The sequence below is a fragment of the Tachysurus vachellii genome, chromosome 6 (assembly GCF_030014155.1).
Source record: "Tachysurus vachellii isolate PV-2020 chromosome 6, HZAU_Pvac_v1, whole genome shotgun sequence".
Taxonomy (NCBI): Eukaryota; Metazoa; Chordata; class Actinopteri; order Siluriformes; family Bagridae; genus Tachysurus; species Tachysurus vachellii.
The window spans coordinates 6,654,717-6,679,838 of record NC_083465.1 but is presented as its reverse complement, the minus strand read 5'-3'; the positions used below and the strand labels follow the sequence as shown (position 1 = coordinate 6,679,838).

The window sequence follows — 25,122 nt, the reverse complement described above, 5'->3', positions numbered from 1 at the left end:
AACCTGTCCCAAGAGAAGCAGTTGGTCTGCACATTTTTTGGTGTGTTCATAGCTGGACCTCTTCGCCTCCTGTAGATGAACCCGTTCTAACTGGAATCTCTAATATATGAGAGAGAGAGAGAGAGAGAGAGAGAGAGAGAGAGAGAGAGAGAGAGAGAGAGAGAGAGAGAGAGAGAGAGAGAGAGAGAGAGAGAGAGAGAGAGAGAGAGAGAGAATGTGGATCTCAGTAAATAAATAGTATGAGTAGCGCAGACCTGTGGAGCATCTCGCCAACCTTCTGGAAGCAGCCCAGTGAGAGCAGGTTTGAGAATATCCTTTTTAGATCCTATTTACATTGTATTTCTGATTCTCTGGCATTTTACACATCATTCTAATACCTTTCCATATTTATTTCCTCTGTGAATTAATGAAAAGCTGATATGTTTAAGCCAATTCCTTTAGCAAGGCTCCAGCATACCACCAGGCTTAAAAACAGACAAAGCCTTGAAGAGTAATGACTTAAATATTAGGAAATGAATTTGTATATAATGCAGACATTCAGCAGTCAAACGGTCAAATCTGTACTGATACATTATTCCTGACTATAAATCTCATCACTTAGTGGCAATGCTTACAATCATGCAGCTACAGTTGAAAAGCTTAGCTTGAAAATATAGAAAGGGGGAAAATGCAATCTCTGTGAATTGGAGAATTTGACCCCATGTGGCATGACTGGTCCAGGTTCAGTGAGCCTGCACCCAGTGTATAACTGCATAAATAAGCAGATATACAGGTGGGTCTGGTGAGTATACAGTCTCGTATTCAGACTCAAGTTTATTAACATGATCGTGTATGGTTATGGTACGGCTAATAAGCTGCTAAAATCCAACGACTAAAACATGAAAAAGAACCAGAAAAAATAAAAAGCCCTATTTAATAGATGCCGTGGCATAAACCTCGTTAAACAGAAAACTCTGCTGCAAAGAATTAGTTTAAAGTAAATTCTAGACATTAGCATTCATGTCCTGAGTGTTGATGCATATCTCTGGAGATACATTTCTTTTCTTGCTGTTTTTGGCAGCCGGCAGAAAAAAGTGATAAGAACCGAACAAGCAGGAGTCCACCCAATTAAGAAGTAATAAAACGAATGAAAAAGAAAGCACTAAAGGACAAAATAAAAGTGTTCACAGGAGGACTTGGTAAATTTAAAATATAAAACTCCTGAAAGCGCTCTATTAGCGTCGTTATAAATAATGTGTGTTTAAGTACAGCAGTGTTTGAGTAGTGAAGTGAAAAAAGTGTAGACGTCAGCCTTCATTTACCCTTCCATTTCAAAGTCGTACTTTACATCATAACCTTTAATTTCTTCATTTTGCCTTTGAAATATTTGACCTGAATATGGTCTCATGGCAAACTGTCCTGCTCACTGAGTAATCAAGACAACATTACATGAAAAAGAGCAAAATAAAGATGAAAAGGTAAACCTGCCAGTCTCAGTGGCACATCAGACCATTACCATAATGAATGCTTCGAAATACTGGCTAGCAGGAAAAGTGTCATTTTCTTTCCTACGCCATTTGGGAAGACTTGCTTTGAGGCACAAATGGAAAAGTTCTGATTAATTTCATGGATAACTGCTCAATAGTCTGTCCATGAGCAAACGCATCACTCGCTGGAACTTTATCCTCTATGGCCTGGCTGTGTCATATTACATTATTTTCCTCTGGATGTTTGTTCTGGATGAGTGTTTGTGCTACATTATACAAATCTAATACGTGAATAAGATTCATGGCATATTCTAATGTTTACTATTAACTGTCTTACTGGGAATACGGCACAATATATTATGTGCACAAGTCCAGCACAAGGCTGCCATATAAATCTGCTGCTAGAAGTAACAGTCACCTCAAATTTACTAGAAATATTGGGCCTAATATATCAACCTGTGTTACGAACAAATTTATAGGAGCATTTACACAATAATTTTTTATTGGAATCATAACATTACAAAGAAAAAACAACAAAAAAAACTTTTATTCGACTGAGAACTTTAGAAAAACTGCTTAAAATAATAGATTTTATAGAGATTTTAATTAAATTTTATTCAAAAGGGAACCCATCCTCATCTATAACTGCATACAATCAAGAGGAGACATAACAAGTAAATTGGTATATTGTAAAAACCCAGACGTTTATATTAGTGGACACTGAAAAATAAAGAACGTGAGACAAAACAAATCCGTAAATGAATTAAACAAATGCCAAAAGAGAAGACAAAGGGTCAAGTTTATGTCTGAAAGTAATGTTTAGAGACCAGTATGATTTTTTGCAGATGATGAAAGCGTAAAGCTATTACAAGAGTTTTTCACCTCACTAAATTTATACCTCAGTCACCTTTTTGTGTCTCAGTCTTTGAACTTTACATGTGCTGTGAAAAAAAAAGTTATTTAAAAAAATCCTGGCATAGAAGTTAATCAAAATAAGTTCCACTTCTGCCTACGGACAAATATGTCCACACAAGATTACTGAAAATCAGATTAGCTAGCCTAGAGAGAGAAGAGAAAAACTGACAAGAAGAATATCTTTTAGGTGATACAGTATGTGAGCGACAACTTGTAGCCGAAACACTGGTTAAAGACATACTTGCAACATGCTACATTAGAAGCAGATAATGATTATATACTCTTTAGCCTATTTTTTTAATATTGTTATTACTATCATAGATTATTAAACCTTTTAATTTCTTAGCAAAACTAAGGGACTACTGCCAATGTAATAAAATGGTATAATATCCCATAGATGAAGATGCACTTCATTCTTCTAAGATTTGGTCCATTTGGTCTGTTCAGGAAGTTAATGCACTAAGTGACAAAACCAGGACTGGTCACAGTCATCAGGCAGATGTCTGATTATAAGAGTTCATGGAGTAACAGAGCACATATGGATTTTATGGTGCCGTCCATACAAATGGCTTCGAGAAGCTGTTTTCTATCATAATAAAGACACCTACGGCTAATGTTTTGTCAATTGTCCAGACAGGACACCAGTTTTCTAGGCCATTACATCAGATAAGGATTGATGATGCAGGCATCAGAAGGACAAGACAATCAATAAAGGGATGCCTGTGTTCAGTAATTAAAAGGGAAATGAATCAGGCAGAAGTGTAATAGTATGTCGAGTTAAGCAATTATACTGGAAATGCAATGTGACAAAAAAAAAAAAAAAAAAAAAAAAACATAGTACAAAGAAATATTTGGAACAAAACAAAAAAAAGGTCAGTGTTTAAGTCTATAAGAAAATTAATCTTGCTGGACCTATTGCACTGGAGGAATTATTAATTATTGCCTACAAGCTGCATAATGCGATCTAACAGAGACCTCTTTCTCTGGGTTACTGGGCAGTTGGTAGCAAATTTTTTAAAAGATTTACTGGTGCGATTACCAAAAGAGAAGAAGCAAAGGTAAGGTTGTCTAGATTCCAGAGCAAGTGCTGATAGAGGAAGCTACTTCTGCTAATGTTCTAATTTTTTGCACATTTTATCTTCTAGTATATACTTATATATACAGATTACATCCATTAAGTGAACTACAGTTGTCTTTGTTTGTTTTCTTCACTGTGTGTGTGTGTGTGTGTGTGTGTGTGTGTGTGTGTGTGTGTGTGTGTGTGTGTTGTACCTGAAAGAAGGAGCTTTCACATAGAATATCATGGCAGATATCCAGATGGCACTGAGTGGTACTCTGGGAGCACTCTGGCTGTATCTGTGCATCAGGAGTGGGCACACTCAGCTGCCGCGCCTGGGCAAAAGACTTGATATAATGTGCTGCCACATTCCAAAACTGCAGGTCTGACTCATCACCAAACAGCCTGAGACAGAACAGGGTTGAGTTGAGTCAAAAGATTGTTTTTTTTTTTTTTAAATCAAAAAAAAAAGTCAAATGTTTCTATACACCTAGGCAAAAAAATTTCAAATTAAATTTTTCACAGCATTATACAATTATCATACATTTTCTGTGTTAAATGAACTAAGGTGTCTCCTTTATTTCAAGAAGAGGTTATTTTAAAGTAAAAGCATTTAAATATTGATTTATTACACCTTGTCAGAACTTTGTATGTTCCCCGTTAGTATTTGATGGCAGTGCGTTTTAAGCGCTTAAGTCATTTGTGTCTCTTTCCTGCATGAGACAGTGTCTTTGTGTTCGGACAGATGCATGTGGTACCGTCAATTATTGTTGGAAATTGATTTTTCGAGGATTTCCCAATGTTACCAATGGTAGAAAAGACACGGCCAAACAGAAGCTTCTAAGGGGCTTTTTACACCTGGTCACTTCATGTGTTTTCTGTGATCAGATAGCTATCCGATCGTAAAAAGACCAGGTCTAAACGCCCTCCAAACGTTTTCATGACGGATATAAATCCGATGGTTCAAACCACTTCAGGAGGTGGTCTGGGACGCATTTCAGATGAAACTGGACAGGTGTAAATGAACGTGGTTGTTTAAGCCACATACGTCAGCGCTATACTCCTCCCAAACAGAAGTACATCATTCGCAAGTGATCTTTCACCCAGGTGTCTCGTTGGGTCTTAAAATGCACTGCTGCGCCAGCGAAAATGCAGCAAACAGTAAATGCTGTTTTTTGTAGCATAACATTGCATTCTGAAAACCGCATACACCAAAGCGTGTTCCATTTCAATTAACCCGGAAATGAGGTAAAATATATTAGCATTTTGGGCGGGAGTAGAAAGATCGGATTGATATCCAATTCGCCAAGACGCATTTATGTGGCCTAATGTAAATGGAACAGTTAACAAATCAGATAGCTATAGGATCAGAGAAAACACATGAAGTGACCAGGTGTAAAAAGGCCCTAAAGGTCTAAATAGAGAGCCGATATGGCGTATGTAAAATTCGGACCCACTGGAATTCTGACATATTGGGGGTTTTTACACCTGGTCACTTCATGCGTTTTCTGTGATCAGATAGCTATCCGATGGTAAAAAGACCAGGTCTAAATGCCCTCCGAAACGGTTTCGAGACGGATATAAATCCGATCGCTCAAACCACTTCAGGAGGTGGTCTGGGATGCATTTCAGATGAAACTGGACAGGTGTAAATGCATGTGGTTGTTCAAGCCACATACGTCAGCGCTATACTCCTCCCAAACTGAAGTACGTCACTCGCAGGTGACTCGCGAGTCGTGCATCGCGCCAGAAAGAAACATGTTTTCCCACCAGTGCTGGCTCTGATCTTTCACCCAGGTGTCTCGTTGGGTCTTAAAATGCACTGCTGCCGCCAGCGAAAATGCAGCAAACAGTAAATGCTGTTTTTTGTAGCAATCGCATGTGTTCCATTTCAATTAACCCGGAAATGAGGTAAAATATATTTGCATTTTGGGTAGGATTAGAAATATCGGATTGATATCCGATTCGCCAAGACGCATTTATGTGGCCTAATGTAAATGGAACAGTTTTAACAAATCAGATAGCTATCGGATCAGAGAAAACACATGAAGTGAGCAGGTGTAAAAAGGCCCATTGAATAAAAGCTGAAATAAATCCATCTCTAATCAAAAGTAGACTCGTGTGCCAAAAGAAATGTTTGGCAGCATGAAATGTCTGGGATAGGTGGAAAAAACTAAGATTGAATATCTTTATCCTAGGTGAAGGTAAACATGTATGATGCATTAACTGCTGAGAGAAAAAAAATGGTTCCTTCCAATTTCACCTGTAAGCTGAACTTAGTTTAATGATAATAAAGTTGTGTTACATTGCTAGCATATATCTGCCCACATAGAAGGCTTGAAAACTGATTTATGTGAAGTTATAATTCATGTTTGAATGGTACTTTGAATGATGCTGTATTAGTTTAAATAAAATATGGAGCAGTATATTTCCAGGATTCTTAACAGGCTGGCTGTCAAAAAAAACAAAAGAAATGCTCAGATAAATACTAAGCTTCAGTTCAGAAGGTAAGCCACAATAAATGACGACACAATCTATTTGTAAGATGAAAGTTGTGTGGCTTTCAGGTGCTTATTATGGTATGGTTTCCAGGTTGCATATGTAGGATGCAGACCTTCATGAGCATCTGAGTGTACAGCTGTAATAATATTAAGAAATTGATGATGCTGATCTATGATTTAGTGCTGAGAAAAAAAAGAAGGTACAAAAATGATCCAATTACAGTTGAGGAGTGCGAGTGGCACCCTGAGGAAACAAAGAGACAGTATGACCACAAAGATTCAGTGTTTTGGTCAGAAAGAACATCTGATAGGTCTGAGAGGAGACTCAAGTATCTCAGCATTTTACCGCCTGAAGTAGATTGACAGCAGCTGGCGTGTTAAGAAACCTAAAGAAAACGCTTACAGCGTAACACCAAAAAGGCTTGACAAGAATTAGCCAGAGACTATAAAGAGTGGTCAATGGCTAAATGGGAAAAGGTGGTTTGAATCCAAAGTAATGAATCCAATTTTCCTATCCATAGAATTGTGTAAAGAAGAGGAGGAGGAGAAGGCTAAGAGAAAAAGTTTAACAAGTCGAGCATGGTCGGAAGGGACAAACGTGGATGTTAGCCTGTACATTGATGCTTATATTGTTGTATCGGACAGAAATCCGAGCTCAAGACCAAACCTTGGACCCTGGAGCTATGAGGTGGCAAAGTAACCTACTGCACCAAAATGCATCCCTAAAACAGCTACTGAAGATGAATAAATGTACATAGTTTAAAACCCATTCCGCTCCTATTTTAATGTTTGTGCTCTTTTTCAGTCCAGACCACTTGCTTTGACCTTCATAAGAAGTAAAAACGCCTACAACATTTTTTTTTTTGGTCCAGCAGAATGTACTCATGTCCCAGGTCTCCACCTTCATTTGATGGTTAGTGAGTTTTCTCCAAGACAAAGCAAGGAAAATTGAGGGAGTGGTTTGAGAAGGACAAAACTGTTCGGTAAGAAATGACCATCTGATTAAATCCTACTTAGAACAAATGTGGAAAGTCTACATCCAACCAGGAATACAGAAAAAAATATATATATACAGTATATATATCACTCACAGATACGCTTACTCACCGGGACACTAGGAGGCAGCGTTGAAGCAGATTGAGCTCTGGGTCCTGGAGTACACTTTTGATGTCACTGCCAAGAACATAATACACAGCAAATCTAAGCACACTTACTTGCACACAGTAATTAAACACACACACAGGCATTTCTTCAGCTGTCTTCTCTTCCTTTGAAGTCTACAGTATAATACTTCCATACTTTATTACAGAAGTGAGGAAGATGATTAAGAATCGCCTTGCTTTATAGACCTGCTATAGGAAAAGAAAAACAATCAGGTATAAAGCTCAGATTACTTAATAGTGAGAAAATGAGGTGCCTGTTTCATTCTGTGGCTGATTAGAAACCATTACTCACTTGGACAAGGAGTTCAGCTGTTCTTGCACCAAGCCTTTGATTTCGTCCTTCTCTTGGTAGTCTCTGGAACAAACAGGAAGTTCACATACACTATGACTTCTTAGATCATTTGAAGTCCAAACTAACATTTTCTTCACAGACCAGAACATTCAGATTTTTATTTTGTTCCTTTGATCTACTCGCTACTCACTATTATCAGTGTGATTATATTCATTAATGCATGAATTGGATGGGCTTTTTGGTTGGCAAAAGAAGGAATAGTATACACACACTCTCTCTCTCTCTCTCTCTCTCTCTCTCACAGTGATATGACAACAGCCAGTCTGTGAGCGCTATATGAAATATTGTGTGATAGTTCTTTCTTCTGATTGGGTTATTCTACAGTGATATATCTGCTAGATGAGTAACAGTTTTAAAACATGGATGGATGTTGGATGGCTGGATTCAGGTGTCTCAGAGGATTCACATGCTGAGATTGCCTTCATCCTCTCTGGTTTTTAGTGAGTTGGTGCATGGGAGTTAGCAGGTGACCATTTTTGTGGTCTAACAATCTCATGCAAGCACAAAAAAGTCATGGTGAAAGAATAAAGACGACTTAGTAGTACTGACTACTGATTATGTTTAAAACCAAAGCATAACTAGAACTGTTACTCGATTTCATGAACTGTATTGTGCCAATAAAAAGTGAAAATTTGATTGCACATATTTTAGCCAGGGGGGGCACGGTGGCTTAGTGGTTAGCACGTTCGCCTCACACCTCCCGGGTTGGGGTTTCGATTCCCGCCTCCGCCTTGTGTGTGTGGAGTTTGCATGTTCTCCCTGTGCCTCGGGGGTTTCCTCCGGGTGCTATGGTTTCCTCCCCCGGTCCAAAGACATGCATGGTAGGTTGATTGGCATCTCTGGAAAATTGTCCGTAGTGTGTGAGTGAATTAGAGAGTGTGTGTGTGTGCCCTGCGATGGGTTGGCACTCCGTCCAGGGTGTATCCTGCCTTGATGCCCAATGACGCCTGAGATAGGCACAGGCTCCCCGTGACCCGAGGTAGATCGGATAAGGTGTAGAAAATGAGCGAATGAATGAATAAATGAATGAATGAATATTTTAGCAATAATTGTAAACAATTAAGTGTTTTAAATAATAAATATATCATTTAAGTATTACACGTTAATGTATGAATGATTGGATATTGGAGATTGTGAAGATTACATTATGCTTGTAACTACTTTATAACTGTCTTACTGAAGGTTCCATTTGTTAAACACTTTCTGAAGCTCATTCTTGCCACAGCATTCACTTACATTTCTTAATCTGACACAGTAGAAAAATACATCCTAAAAGTTAACCAAGCTTTTCTGAACCTGAATGCTGAATAGAAAGCTCTTTCTCTGCTCTGATAACGAGCGCCATCTGGAAAAGTTATAGGTACCATTTATTTAATATTTCTTCCAAGCAGGACTAAAAAGGTCCAGGAGCAGCCAAGGGCGGTTTTGACTTCCACTGTGGATACTTCAGATAATTCATTTTGCAGAAATTACTTGAGGTAAACAAAAACAAAGCAAAGTCGATAACGGCTACACAAGGTTGAATGAGTGGTGTTGGTGCAGTTTAATCACGTTTAACACTCACACTTGAGTGATGTCCATGGTGAAGGTTCCAGACCAGGGCTGCAGCAGGAGGAAGGCCTTCAGGGTGAGAGCAGCACGTGGGAGCAGCAGATACGGACACCACACTGGATCTGTATGAGGGCACGTGAAAGAGATCTATTGAGAGCTCACATTAACATGCATCAAGAGACATAAAAGTGCTCAATTGTCACTAAAGATTTGTATTACCAGTTACAGTGGGTTGTGGAGCAATTATGCACCTCTATTAGCCTTCAAGTACATTTAATGGGTTTTTGTAAGGTGTTTCTTCTTTAGTGGCTTGTTAGAAGAGCGCATGTTTCGGTGATGTGATAACGTGCATTAAAAGAAAAACAATTTGAGGGCTTATTACAAAATGAACCCATTACACTTTCACTATGGTGTAGGGTGTTCACTGAACAAACTGAAAGCTAAGTGAGGTTTTAGATATCTTCAGACAGACTGAGTGCATTCTCTGCTGTGGTTGTTAAACCGGCTCCTCCAAGTGTGTGATCTTTGCAGGAAAGTCATCAAAACACTTTTACGATGTCACCTAATCATGTCCGTTTTAGTGAAATACATTTACATTTTCTTAATATACAGATGTCAATGTACATTTCTTTTATACTGGTTTTGAGAATCCAGCTCTAGTGACATCCAACATCCAGCCCATCACAGATATACAGTACGGTTACAACATATACAGATAATAATACTGTGCAAAAAGATATTTTTGGTTCACTGTAAAACATGTAGGAACTTCAGACTCACATAGCAGCACCACAATGCATAAGATCATTCAAAGTCTTGCACTTCTGTTATGGGCCACAAAGTGAACAAACATTGCCTGGTCTTTCTCTAACCTGCTTTTCTGCTCACCGAGGTTGTAGGTAGTGGTTATTGGCGTGCTATTTGTAGCCTTCCTGAACCTTTCCATTCGTCTCTGACTTCTCTCATCTCTGAGACATCTGCTTGAAGAACCCCTGCTCATTTACTGTTCAAACTCTAGCCAGTCTGTTGTGCATGACATTATCACAAGATCAGAAGCTTTTGGGTATTATAAAAACATCCTGTTTGGCACAAACATCCATGCCATGCTCAAAGTCTCAAAGACCTGCACGCATGATACATGCACTGCACTGCTGCCAAATGATTGGCTGAGCAAATAAAGTGGCTGTAATACTGTCAGATCATTTCTAGAGTTGGCACACTGGAAAAAGTAGCTCTTTATTCTCCTACTGAAACTTAAAAATGCACAGAAACACACCTGTTAGGTCTTGCTCGTCCATCCTATAGCTGGCAGATTTCATGGCCATCTCCAGCACACGGACACAGCCATCATCTGAGGCCAGGACCACCTTATCCGATGTACACCAATCGATGTCCAGAATACGGTAACTCACATTCCGACCCACTCTGATGCTGCTCACCATCTGTACCTGCAGAAGTATGTAAACGGGCATTGAAATAATAATTTCTCCCAGACAGTTAAAAAAAAAATTAAACAGTAAGGATAATTAAGTACTTTAATGATCATCGTAAAATGATCAGTACTTTAATCATCTCATTATCATTAGCAAAGTAATTGATTGAAATTTTGTAGTGCATTAGAATTGAATGCTATAAAACATTCTTATGCATCTAAATTACTAGAATTTATCTTTCTTTACTTTATTTAATATTAATTAAGGAGCATGTGCATCCTGTTACAACCGACTTCTATATTCAGTGTGAAGGCTGGGGTGTGTGTCAGACTAAAGCTATGTTGTCAAGAGAGCAGTGATGCGATTCCACTGTCTTTCTGGAGACGTGTGTGTGTGTGTGTGTGTGTGTGTGTGTGTGTTGGGGACACACTGACAGCCTGGCACTGTCCTCTAGAGAGAATGTCTCCATAGACTAATGAAGCCTGAGACTCCATTTCCACAATCCTGGCCAAAAAAATACTGCACCGGTGAGATGTTTTGTGCACCTCTGATTGCATCATTCACAAATTTGCGTTCAAAACATCTTCAGTACCGCATTGGTACATTCTGAATTCTAGGTTGTTTCAGAAACTTTGGACACATTCCTTTTGCGACTGTGGCTCGTGTTGGCATGATTGCATCACATAATTGCTGCAGATTTGTCAGCTACATGTTCATTCTGTATTCTGTACCGCAAAGGTGCCCTGTTGGATTTATATGTGGTGGTTGTGGAGAGATATGCTCTTGACATTGGTGCTTTGTGACGTGCTGCATGTTCACACTGCAGGTAGCCGGTATAAGATGGGTAAATTCTGGCAATGGTTCAGGAAAAATTGTCAGACAAGATGTGGTATTCATATGGAATTTTTGACATGAATGTGTGCAAGGTGAAACATTCACCACACCATCAGCTTTAACTGTTGACACAATGTAGGTTTAGTTGATGGATTCATACTGTTGGTGCCAAAGTCTGTGTGTGTCTCTTTTTCCAATCTTTACCTGTCTTTCTGTACCTGTATATTTTGATCCCATGACCTCGGTCATGCCGGATATCAGTTTTTGCTATCAGGACATAAAACCAATGTGGTTTGGTTTTTTTTGGTTTCTGCTGAGATTCATTATGCTGTGCAGTGACATGCCTTTCTGCTCATCACAGTTGCAAAGAGTAGCTCTTTAAGTTACTTTAAGTTACTAGCATATCCAGCCATACATACACATCCCCCTGCAAAAGCAAATACACCTTCAGAAATTATGAAATGAAATGTTCTCTACATTTATAAAATACACTCAAAGTAAATATTTGTTGACATTCAGTGGAGTGCATCAAAAAAAATATAGTCAGGTTTACGATCATGAAAAATCTGCTGCAGTCCTTCTTCTGGAGACTTTGAATATTGCTTTTTTTATTGTTTGAAAAAGTGGTCATTACATTTCGGTTGGAATGTCTGGAAATGAAAAATGTTTTTACTGAACCAATAATGCAGAAGTCATAAAATAAACATCTAAGATGAAATTTCTTATTGAAAAAAAATAAAAATAAATAAATAAATGATTGGGACTTTTGCACAGCATATATAATTCTTACCTGAAATGTAATCAAATTGACCTGAAGTGAATTTACAGTGTACAATACTCTCTAGGATTCAGATATATACTGATACAAACTTTAGTTTCAACTGAATCAATTACAGAGAAAATGGGGCTCAATTTTCCGTACAAAACACGAGCTGACAATCTGTTTCTATTTTCTATTCAACTCACATGATTAAAAGTTCTTTATCCATCAGACGAGCTGAACCTCAGGCTTTCAACGCCAGTATATTTCTTTTTTTTATGCTAAAAGAACTGCATTATCACTCATAAGAAGCCTACAATTGCTTTTTTGACTATACAATACTTCTTCCTTAAGGCTCTCCTTCTGGAAATCTGATGGATATGAAAACAGAAAGTGGCGAGACTGAAAGAAACTGCTAACAACGTCCACACTGTAACAAGCTGAAATGGACACTAAATGGATAAAATATCTTCTATCTTCTGCAAAGCTTTTATAGTATTTGGAAAAAGAAAAGAATAAAAAAAAAAAAATTACTACATGGTGGGTGGATCAATCAATATCACTAAATTACAGCTGTATAAGCTGTCTTCCGGACCTGATTACAGGAAGTGAGCTGCCTTTGTTGTAAATAGCACTTTACTTCAGGCACTGCCTGTTAACTTTGGATATGCAGTGCACAAAGAAATAGATGTGAAAACAGTCGCTGAAAAAATGCAGTAGTCTAAACCAAAGGGTTTTAAAATGCGCTGTCAGGGAATGCTTTAACTATAACCTAAATTCCACTGAGCCTCTGGGTAGAGATTCATTTCATCATAAATATCATCCAAATAGGGCTCGACAATATAACATCAATACTGTGATACGTTTGTGTCACTTTTTTCTGAGGTACAGTGTCATGATATTTAATGTTTTTAAATAATCATTTTAAACTCTGGTTAGAATCTGCTAATTTTTTTTATTTGTTTATTTAATTTATTTCTATTTGTATAGAATTTACAACAATGAACAGTGTCACAATGCAGCTTTACAAGAAAATATACATTTAGAATAAAAAATCAAGTTTAACATTTTAATTTGGATTTTTTCCAATATAAGGGAAGAAACCTTAAGAGGATCTAGATTCAGAAGGAAACATCAGATACTGTGATTATAAAGAACTTTAAAGCAATTTGTGTGTATGGTCATCAGCGTAATTTCCGACTTCTTTATAGTTTTAACATAAATTCCTTCTTGACAAAACCATCAAATGTTCAACGACGGAGATCCGAGCCGCCACCATCGTCGCCAAGTGTTACTATCCACAGCAATCCTACGCATCTCCAGGTTGTCCATTCTATATATTATATCTCCTAGAAATGTACTCCTATTACTGTGACTATATCATTTTGGTACTGTATATTGCCCAGTATAAATTTGGTATATTGCTCAAATTGAGCTAATATCTATAAGAGCTCAGTAATTAAACCAGCAACTTTGATTAGAGCAACAAGAGAAATCATCATGGATTTGTGATCATCAAGTAAGCGCATTACTTAAAACGAAACGAAGTTCATTATCTGGCCATCAGAAATGTCAAATGAATAATTTCCTCAGAAATGCTAATTAGATTCAAAATGGTTTGCACTTTTATCTGGCCATGACGTTTCTAAACCAGGGTTTTACAACATAACTTCACACCATAAAAAAAGTACATATGCTCTAAAGAAGGCTATCTGGACAGAGTCAGTCTAAACATCACCTTAGAATCCAAGCTATTAGACAAAACAAGTCAGGAGTTTTTTTGTCTTGCGACAACCATCCCCCTAATCCAGAGCATGAATTAAATCAGAGGAGCGCATTGAAATCTACGGCAAATCACATATTGAGAAAGTAGTTCAGGCCAGAATCAGCATCAGGATTAGCATCAGCCTTCACTCGGCAAGCTATAAGGATTATGGTATGTTTAACAGGAAGAAGAAAAGAACAAGCTTACCTCTTTGGTGTCCCACACCTCAGCTCCATCAGTGTACATCACAAGTAGCTTTTGGTTGCCCTTTCCAGGAGCGAAGCGGATCTTCTTTACCCATCCTCGGTGTGTGGGTATTCCCCTAAAGAAAAAAAAAACACATATAAGCAAACAGACTCTCAGACTATATTTTTCACAAAAGACTGCATTTTATTCCATCAACAAATAGCAGTGTCTATTAAAAAAACTCAAGTACCATATCACAACTATTATTATGATTGTACCAAACACAACATAATTCATTTCTTTATGAAGTGACCCCAAAATGCCACAATCAAGATCATCTCTTATAACTAGGTCATTTTGCAATGCCTTATTATATGGACAAGAGATTTTTTTTTTCCACCCACCATCTTCTATACAGTAAATACTATTAAAAAAAAAACTGAAAACAAGGATAGAAGGTAAACTGAATAAATCTAAAAAGCACTCTTACCTTGATAAACGAGCTTTTAGATCCCAGAAATTCAGGTTTCCATCCACATCTCCTAGTACTAGCGTGTCTCCCTTCCACGCGATGCAGGCGATGCTGCCCATGCTCCCCTGCAATACACAACAGATCCAATTCAGTAAAAGTGCCTCTGAAGAAAAGTGGATAAAATATTCTGCATAAATATGAGCAAAAACAACAGCCCAAAAAGGATTATGTGTCGGGCGTTAAAAGATAAACGTATAGATAAACAGGACCTCAAATATAATTTTTTTTTAAAAATTAAAAAACAACCACCTTGCCCAGATCCCATAATCAGACCATTGTTACCTTCCCCAAGATGGTCAACCAATAAAGATCACTCCAAGAGCAAGACATGTACCATCCAAGCAACTAAAGGTCTCTTACACTGTCTAATTTTAATGTTTGAACTCATCACCATCAGGGTTAAACTGAAAAACAATGGTGTGCATGGAAGGGCTGTATGGAGAAAGCAACCACTCTCCAAAAAAGAACATTGCTGCCAATCTGCTCTTTGTTAAAAATCATGTAGACAAGCCATAAGGCTATTGGAAAATGTTTTGTAAACAGATGAGCCCATCTTTTGGCTTAAATGAGAATTGTTATATTTGGAGAAAGGAGAAAACAGCTTTCCAGCAAAAAAAACTTATCCCACCTATGAAACATGGTGGTGGCAGTATCACGGATTGTGGGACTGTTGCCTGCATCAGGCCCAAGACAGTTTGCCATCATTGACAGAAAAATAAATACTGAATTCTACCAAATAATTCTATCGTTCTATCAAATAATGGTTAAAGCAGAAGTTCATGTTTAGGAATGGTCAAGTCAATGTCCTGACCTTAATCCAATAGAAATATTGTGGAAGTATATGTAACATACAGTATATGTAAACAAGACCCATCAATATTCCAGAGTTGAAGATGTTCTGTTCTGAGGTATGAGCTAAAAATCCTCTAAGCCGATGTGCAAAACTGATCAACAGCTACCAGAAATGTTGAGCTGCACTTAATGCTGCATAATGGGGTTACACCAGACACTGAAAGCAAAGGTTCACATACTTTTGCCACTTGGAGATATATAATGTGGTATCATTTTAAAGCACCAATGTGTATCTTGCAAACTCAGTCATGTATAGAAGTTATGTAAACTTCCTTATGTATTAAACTGCATTTGTTCCCTGCTACCCATCGTGTACAAGAAGCACGGAAACAGCATCTAGCTAGGAGGTCTGACATGACACTTGGTAGATCATTAAATCTTTTAGAATGCAAAGATCACAAATTGTACCACGGTGGGTTTCCATTTGTTTGTTTATTGCCATCGTTTTTCCTTGGGATGAAAAGAGTAACATGAACGAAGAGGCACTGGTTCACCTCTGCTGCACTCATTAGCATGCACAAATGTGTCATTAAACACTGCAGTCACATCTGCTGCTGAGACCATTTCACTCTTCGTTATTAACTGATGCTTCTATGCAGATGTCTGCTTGTTATTGTTTGTTGGATTATTCATAGATTTACTTGCTTTAAGATACTCCTACAACAGGTTCCACAACGTTCTTGAATAGCAAAGTTGACATTTTTAAAATCTCTTTCAAATGTACAGAATAACTTTTATTAGCACAGTGATAAAAATAGAATTTTTATGTATACACTTGATGAGGGCTTTAAGAATGTGTAGTTATTCATGAATATTTGTATTTTGACCTAGCCTACTAGGGGAAATGTATTCATAGTCCATGTTGCCCCTAATTCCAAAAAAAGAAAGTTTTTCCTCATACACATTTCTAGCTTAAAACCCAGTTCTGCTCTCTGCTCCACAAGTACTTGTTTATTGCCATCTAAAATTTGGAGGCGTTCTACTCACCCACTAAAATTCTGTGTAAAATTATCCAGATGTAAAAAAGTCTCACACTGAAAGCCAACAGTGTCCTTGCAGCAATAAAATAATTAGTTTCTACTGATAGACAACTTATACTGATTGACTGACTATCTGTCAAGTTGATTTTCATTCTGCTGGTGGAATGGAACTGGTAAAACGTTTTGGGATAAGAAAAATCATGAACAGTCCTTGGTTGTTGTACAGTATATACATTCATGAGGAACACCATACTCATACTGAGTGGGAAGCCTCGTTTGCTCTCAAATCATTGATGCCATGGAAACTTTCCTTTGAGTTTATGAATGTATACTGGGGCATCAATGAGGTAAAGGATGCTTGATTGTTATTGAAGGGCCCAGTGCAGACCAATACAATATTCTGTGCGACATTATGCCACCAGCAGCCTAAGCTCTTGACACAAGGCAGGTTGAGTCCATGGATTCATGCAGTTACTGCCACATTCTGACTCAACCAGAAATCTCTTTCCAGTCTTCACCTGTCCAGTTAAGCCTGTGCCTAACCACAGCTTTAGAGCCTTGTTCTTGCCTGGCTGTATCAAAGCCCAGTGTGATCTTCTGCACTAAAAGCCCATCTGCCTCAAGATTTGATGTGTTTTGAGATGGTTGTTTACCCCAGTTGTTAAGAGTAATTGGTCAAGTGAAATATTTTAGTGTGGACTAAGCTGGCTATTTAAACTCTATCCTGAGCAACAATCATGCCATAGTCAAAGCCACTGAGATCATCATTTCCCCAGTCTGATGTTTGAGATGCTGAAGCTCTTAAACTGCATCTCCATGATTTTAGGCATTGCTTCCACATGATTGGCAGATTGCCCATTGCTCATTACCCAATTATATCAATAATTCATATGAATGGCATACGAATACTTTTAAACTAGTGAAATATCCACATTAATACTACTATAATGTGTTTCAAATCCTCTTTAAAGCATCTCCATGAAACTATTTTTCTTTTCATCTGCTTGAGTTGAGATATTTCTGATTTGAAACTCCAATGCTTCATTAAACTGAAAGGATTTGGTCTGCCCTGATTTTTCTTTATGATAACCTACTGCTTTTACTTTTTGAGCAACGTTTTTCTTGCTCTGTCAGAGCCAGAGCTTTTTTCCCCAATCCAGCTGGACATGAAAAGAAAATTCTATACAAATGTGTGGGAAAAAACTGTCAACATATTCTTTTCTTGATATCATTGCACTGGAAACCACAAGGGCAGTGGGTTATTCTACACAAATAAAGCATCAACCCTGGGCATCAATCCATAAAGACATAAATATACAGCTTAATGGTTGTGTATCTATACAACTGGACTTCAATTATTAAACCTTTCTCTACTTATCTAAAGCGGAAAAAATGGATAATGTGTTCAATCAGTTTTCAGGAACAACATAGCATGATCCAATTAACTTGGGTTAAAAATCACGTAACATAACTTCTCAAAACATTTAGGGCAGTTAAATAGGCACATTAATGCAGAGTATTGATTGCAGACCATGATTGCACGACATCTAGAAAGATGAGCCACTTAGTGACACATTTATTTTTTTTTGCCAGCCAAAATGGATTTTTTTTTTCCAAAATGAATTCATCCGTATTTCAATGGAATTGAACAAGTATGGTGTTGTAAATGAGGACTTGATCAACATGTAATCAACATGTGATGCAACAGCAGCAAGGTAAGAAATTTATGACCCTAATACACCAAACAAATATGGGAACGGGGCAATGGTAGTTCAAATGGTCAAGGCTCTTGGGGCTCAAGCCTAAGCACCACCAAGATGCCACTGTTGGGCCCATGAGCAAGACTCTCAGCACAAGGGGCGCTGTGTCATGGCTGACTCTGTGCTGTGACCCCTACTGGAATGGGTGCAGAAAAGAATTTTACTGTACTATAATGTACGTATATGTGATGAATAAAGGCTTTTTCTTCTATGATAAGTAGACTTTTCTGAAAATGTATTGACTTTTCTAAAAACTGTTACATTAACAGCTTGCATCATGTTACAGAGAATGAAGAATTGATAGCCTGGACACGTAATCTGCCTGTCCAGAGAAGTCCACACCAGTGATTTGTCCACTCCCGTTGTGTGATTTATGTTATGTTCACATGGCTAGAGGTGTGAACTGGTATGAAATTGCCAAGCCATTCACACACCTTTTGTACACAGATGATGTCCTAAATGTCAATCCCGTCTATCACGTTCAATAAAAAAGTAGAAGAAGTGACAATTAGCAACTCCAAACTGAGCTGCTGAGGAAACTCGTAGACTGTTAAAGTGTTAGAACATGTGTTCAGGAGGGTACATAGGGAATAAGGGGATAGCATACAAATCAGTCCTCCACATCTCAGAAATCAGCACGACAGAAGAGGTGTTTAATCCAGGTTTGAAGTCACAACACCGGAGATGAAAATGCACAAAAGCCATAGCGCTTTACAGGATGCACAAAGAGAACCAACTGCCTGTTTTACATTCATGAGTTATAGAATAATAAAGTGACTTTACAAGCCTTATTCAAGAGCGGGTTGTGTGGTAGGCAGTGTGTGTGAGCACAAGTTGATGTTAATGTAAATCTCTCTTCCTATATTGTGAGCTGAGACAATAAATAATAACTAAGAAGTGTCACACTTTGCTGGATGTTGTAATTAAACCAATCATCAATCAGTTCAAAATATCAAGCAATCATTTGCATTGAAAAACTCAGAAAGAGCTGAATGTTTTTTCCTACGTAGCTGTATTCCTTAACCAACACTCTAGGAAATGCATTACGGGCCAGCCGGAAATATGTTTTAAACGCTTTAGAGATACATTGAATCTTAATTAAAAATCTATCAACCAGGAAAAATTTTATTTGTGTTTTGTATTGTGGGTTTTCCCCCACTTCTTGTCCTTCTTGCCAAGAACTTTGTGGCTATTTTAGAAGATCTCTTATGTCCCACTTCAAATTCCAGGCAGGGAACCAACCCAGATATTGGGTGCTACACAGAGCACTCCCAATGCACTCCCAATGCCTGTCCTAGGCCCAGATATCAATAAGAAGGGTGCAGGAAAGAAGGGCAGCTGTGATAACCTGTGCCAAATTAAATGATCCACAGTGGCAACCAATAATGAGAGGTTATATTACAAGTATATGGTTCATTTTGCTTAAAGTTTCTGATTTCAGACTCCTTTTGCATCCCAAATTAGATAAAAATGATTCTTCGATTTGTCTTTATTATGACCCGCTGATCTATTCATGAACTACAGCTATTATCACCACTAGAGTAGCTCTTCTGTGGGATCAGACCAGATGGGCTACCCTTCACTCCCCATGCTCATCAATAACCCCTTGGGTGCCCATGATCACTGAAAGTCCTTCCTTGAACATTTTTTGTTAGATACTAATCACTTTGTACCAGGAACACCCAAGACCTGCTGTTTTGGAGACCTTCTGACCCAGTTGTCTAAGTCATCACATTTCGGTGCGTAGCTAAGCTAAACGTAGCTAAGATCCTTTTGCTTGGCCATTTTTTCCTGCTTCCAACAAATCAACTGAGATCTGACTGTGCTGTTCACTTGCTGCTGAAGATTTCCCACCCTTTGAGAGTTGCTACAGCAAAGAAATACTCAATGTTATTCACATCAGTGTTATGGCTGACCAGCATAAATGATAACAGGACAGTAAAAAGGAAAAAAAATTTTTCAGAAGAAAAAAAAAAATGTTAGGACTTGGAAAATTGCTGTGGTATAACAGGCGTGCTGTTATTGGACAAATAATGATAATAATGACCGTCACTTACATCAGGAGGGATGCGTGCTCCTTCCTTCACGGTGTTGCCCTCCACAGTGATGTGAAAGACCTGACCGTCCGTGTCAGTGAACACAAAGTGCTCGCGAGCGGAGATGCCCTGACCTGTCTCAGCCTTGCTCTCTGCATCCTGCAGCAGGCTGAAAAAGAAAAGAAACACAGATCTAACACTGTTTAGACAACTGAGCTTTCTGCTCACTGTCAACTGTCAGGCAAGAATCAGAAGCCTAGCGTAATAATATCACGAGTGGGATTTGATGTCTGAGTAAATCATTTCATCAGTAATGTATGCTTCTAAGATCTTACGAGCAATAAAAACACACAAAAGTGATTCTATATTGTCTTCTAAATATCCATGTGTATTTCCATATTTTTCTTCAAATAAAATGCAATCCTTATAACTATTCCCAAACTACCTCGCGGCACAATCTGCTTTTAATAACAATGAAGAGCAATGAGTGCTGAACTTGCAAGAATAAATAAAAATCTATTATTTTTTCAATCAAATAATTCATTTATTTCCAAAGACCCCAGACGAGACATGCTGCCCTGTGCACACTGTGTGGCCTGTGTAGGCTATACGGAGCAGCTGCTTTGCTGAAAGAAACAGAGGGATGGTTTTATAAAAAAAAAAAAAAAAAAAAAAAAAAAAAAAAGTTGCAGTAAAATATTTAAAGACACACCACACAAAGTGAGCAGAGGCCCATTGCACATTAGCTGAGAAGGGAAGGCAGAACTGAGACGACTCAAACAGAGAGAGAGAGAGCAGTGAAGCAGAACGAACCTCCCTGTTATTGAGCAAAAGCTACAGACACGCTGCTACACTAAATACAAGACCAGTGTTTATGGGTTGCACATGAAAGCTCAAGAGCAGGAAAGTTTAGTCTCTCTTCACCATAACAAATGTCTGACAAATTTGCTGAACAAAGATTGGGGGAAAAAAATTGCCTCCTATTGCTATCTGTATTTGTATTTGTTTAGAAAATGTTCATCCTAAATAGTTTCTTTACTCTGAATTTATTCATGCTGAATATTTGTATTTGGTTTTATAGATACTATGAAATAATAATAATATTAGTAATAATAGTTGTGATTCAAGACAAAAATTCTATATTACAACATACACACGTGGACAAAATTGTTGGTACCCTTCGGTCAATGAAAGAAAAATTCACAATGGTCACAGAAAAAAAAACTTTAATCTGATAAAAATAATAATAAATAAAATTTCTATGAATGTTAACCAATGAAAGTCAGACATTGCTTTTCAACCATGCTTCAACTGAATTATTTAAAAAAATAAACTCATGGAACAGGCCTAGACAAAAATGATGTTACCCCTAACTTAATATTTTGTTGCACAACCTTTTGAGGCAATCACTGCAATCAGACGATTCCTGTAACTGTCAATGAGACTTCTGCACCTCGCAGCAGGTATTTTGACCCACTCCTCATGAGCAAACTGCTCCAGTTGTTTCCGGTTTGAAGGGTGTCTTTTCCAGACGGCATGTTTCAGCTCCTTCCAAAGATGCTCAATAGGATTGAGGTCAGGGCTCATAGAAGGCCATTTTAGAATAGTCCAATGTTTTCCTCTTAGCCATTCTTGGGTGTTTTTAGCTGTGTGTAAGTGTTGCAATGCATTATGGGTCTTATATAGACACTATTCTCAATGTAATATGTGGACATTAGGTGAATAATATGTGAGCTGGTGACACTGCTTTCTAAGAGCTCTGCTTTCAGACAGTGAAATGACAGCTGTAGATTCGAATTCATGCAGAGTTTGGCGAATGAATAATGCAGCATGGGTTACAAGCTGAGAGCATTCAAATAATGAGACACAACAGATTACAGGGCTAGTCACTAGCTACCAGGATGATCTCTGAGCACTGACCTGATGACGGAGGATTCGACATTGCTCTGCTCAGCGTCCGACAGCGTGGTCTGTCTGGCCATGGCCTCACGCGCTGCCATCTGTTTCTTTTTTAGACTTTTAAGGTTATGAGAGGGAGACCACTCCTAAACACATACATATACACACAAACATCATCTTTTGAGGACCTTCTTTTGACATGCAGTTCATTAATAGAAAGCTATTCATCATTTTTGCCTTAGTAAACAAGAAGGAAACCTTTTGACTCTTAAGTTAAACTTGACACTTGAATTAAACTAGTGAACTAATGACTTAGGAATTACCAGAACACATCACATTTGTTTTCTCAGACACTCCAGCTTGACTAATAAACACTAATCTTTCATGTGCACTAGTCTCCTGGAATAAATAGAATTTGAAAAACCTTTACATTCATATTCCATCTTGTATGCTACTGAACAGAAACCCTTGGGAATCTTCTATGTTGCAAATTTAGTGTAGCTTTTTTCTCGATTATCATTCATGTTTATAGTCCTAGAATCAGAATCAAAACAAAGGTTTACTTAAAACCATATATGAAACTATATATTGATTGAAAATTTTCCCCCAAATTTTCTCCAGATGGTCGCAATTCCCACTCACAAATTCAGCTCTCCCAGAACACACTTAAAGGAAAGCACAGTCCACCCACTCCCGAGTAGATGAACTCACAGCCACTCATGATTGGCTAGTGATGATGTGATTGCCTGAGAGGTGTTATATGGTGTTGGAGGTATTGGTAGGTGGTATGGCATTACTTTCTCCTCTCATCACAGATGGCATCGTCAGCAAATCACATGTTTGATTGTGTTTTTATTTTTTGTGGTACTTGAAAGCTACAAGTCCCCATAAATCAAAGATGAGTTAACCATCGAGAACTTTCTTTATTTGTTCATTTATTTTGGCTTCAAAACAAACAAAACTGATTGCGCCTTCAGCCCATCAGCAAAGAGCTGCAATGCAGCGTGAAAACACCCCGGAAGTGCCAATGAGTGGCAGCAGGGTTAGAATTCAGGATCTGATCATTAGAGAACAGCAGTGTGCATATCTGCCCAGAGGGTGCAATCAATATGGTAATGAGCAGGCTGTAATCTAGGGAGAGGCATTAATTATTAACATTATTGTGGTGCTTATTTGCTGGAATTCACTCATGTTGTTACACTGTTTACTGGCCCTGTGGTAAAAGCTGAACAAAAAATAACACAATAAACAAAAATACAACAAATCTCCTGCTCTTTATGAGTTTTGCTGTCAGTTGCTGTCTTGCTTCTGGGTTTCCAGGCAGTTTTCTGAAACTGATTATATGAAGTGGATGCACAAATTACTCACTACACACAAATAAAAAAAAAAACACACAGACACACACGCATTACCAGTGCGGTAACTGAGGGGAAGCTCTTGGCCATTTCACGCAGCAAGGTTCCTGTGCGCACATCCCAGAGCTCCAGGGGTTTGTCTTTGAACACCACCACCAGATACTGCCTACAGAGCAGGCCGCACAATGACACACAAACACACAGAAACACAAATAAACATAGTTCAAATTAACACATTTTCAGGTATGTAGTGTAATATGAGGTCATAAATCACACCCTGCTTTATAAGGACATTTATATAGAGAATATAGACAGTATTATCTGATTGCTGTGGCCAAAAAAGCATGATTGTGCTGCACCTTTCTGCAAAATTAGCAACGAAACTTGAGTTTTTGTGCTGTTTTGGTGAAAACGCAAGTACAAGATTCTTCTTGTAATCTCCTACCAGGGAAAGCACATATGTCATTTCTTTCTATGTAATGCTCGTCTGCATAACACAACTTTTACTCTCATCACTGTAAAATTGATGTCTCAAATAAACTCATTTTCATGTATTTATCATATTATGAGGGCATATAATTACAGCCTGCTTTGCAAGGATATAGACGGTATAAGGTATAAACATATATATATATATATATATATATATATATATATATATATATATATATATATATACAGTAATCAACCAATCAACCTACCATGCATGTCTTTGGACCGGGGGAGGAAACCGGAGTACCTGGAGGAAACCCCCGAGGCACGGGGAGAACATGCAAACTCCACACACACACAAGGCGGAGGCGTGAATCGAACCCCCAACCCTGGAGGTTGAACATGCGAACGTGCTAACCACTAAGCCACCGTGCCCTCAGCTATATATATATATATATATATATATATATATATATATATATATATATATATATATATATATATATATATATATATACACAGACTATATAAATAATGTTTATACCTTATATATGTATGTATGTATGTATGTATATATACATACATACATACATACATACATACATACATATATACAAACAAAGATATATACACACATATATACAGTACAGTATCTCACAGAAGTGAATACACCCCTTACATTTTTGTAATTATTTTATTATAACTTTTCATGTGACACTAAAAAAAAATGACTTTGCTACAATGTAAAATAGTGAGTGTACCGCTTTTATAATATTATTCATTTGCTGTCCCCTCAAGATAACAACACACAGCCATTAATGTCTAAACTGCTGGCCACAAAAGTGAGTACACCCCTAAGTGAAAATGTCCAAATTGTGCCTAATCAGCCATTTTCTCTCCCAGGTGTCATGTGACTTGTTAGTTACAAAGTCTCAGATGTGAATGGGGAGCAGGTGTGTTACATTTTTGGTGTCATTGCTCTCACTCTCTCATACTGGCCACTGGAAGTTCAACATGGTACCTCATGGCAACGAACTCTCTGAAGATCTGAAAAAAATAATTCTTGCTCTACATAAAGTTGGCATAGGCTATATTAAGTTTGCCAAGACCCTGAAACTGAGCTGCAGTACGGTGGCCAAGACCATACAGCGGTTTAACAGGACAGGTTCCACTCAGAACAGGCCTCGCCATGGTCGACCAAAGAAGTTGAGTGTACGTGGTCAGCGTCATATCCAGCGGTTGTGTTTGGGAAATAGACGTATGAATGCTTCCAGCATTGCTGCAGAGGTTGAA

At 38.0% G+C, this 25,122-nt stretch overlaps 1 protein-coding gene across 1 annotated transcript in view; it reads right to left on the bottom strand.

Annotated features, from left to right (window-relative positions):
- Positions 1-25,122, bottom strand: part of wdr11 (WD repeat domain 11) — an 89,901-nt gene that overhangs the window by 10,012 nt on the left and 54,767 nt on the right. The window contains exons 14-24 of the mRNA XM_060871908.1: positions 23,455-23,563; positions 22,064-22,188; positions 20,165-20,312; positions 14,474-14,580; positions 14,005-14,119; positions 10,282-10,453; positions 9,019-9,127; positions 7,395-7,457; positions 7,047-7,112; positions 3,654-3,843; positions 4-99 (exon numbers count right to left, since the gene is read on the bottom strand). Of these exons, the coding sequence (XP_060727891.1) occupies positions 4-99; positions 3,654-3,843; positions 7,047-7,112; positions 7,395-7,457; positions 9,019-9,127; positions 10,282-10,453; positions 14,005-14,119; positions 14,474-14,580; positions 20,165-20,312; positions 22,064-22,188; positions 23,455-23,563 (1,300 nt within the window). The remainder of the gene's footprint in view (positions 1-3; positions 100-3,653; positions 3,844-7,046; positions 7,113-7,394; positions 7,458-9,018; positions 9,128-10,281; positions 10,454-14,004; positions 14,120-14,473; positions 14,581-20,164; positions 20,313-22,063; positions 22,189-23,454; positions 23,564-25,122) is intronic.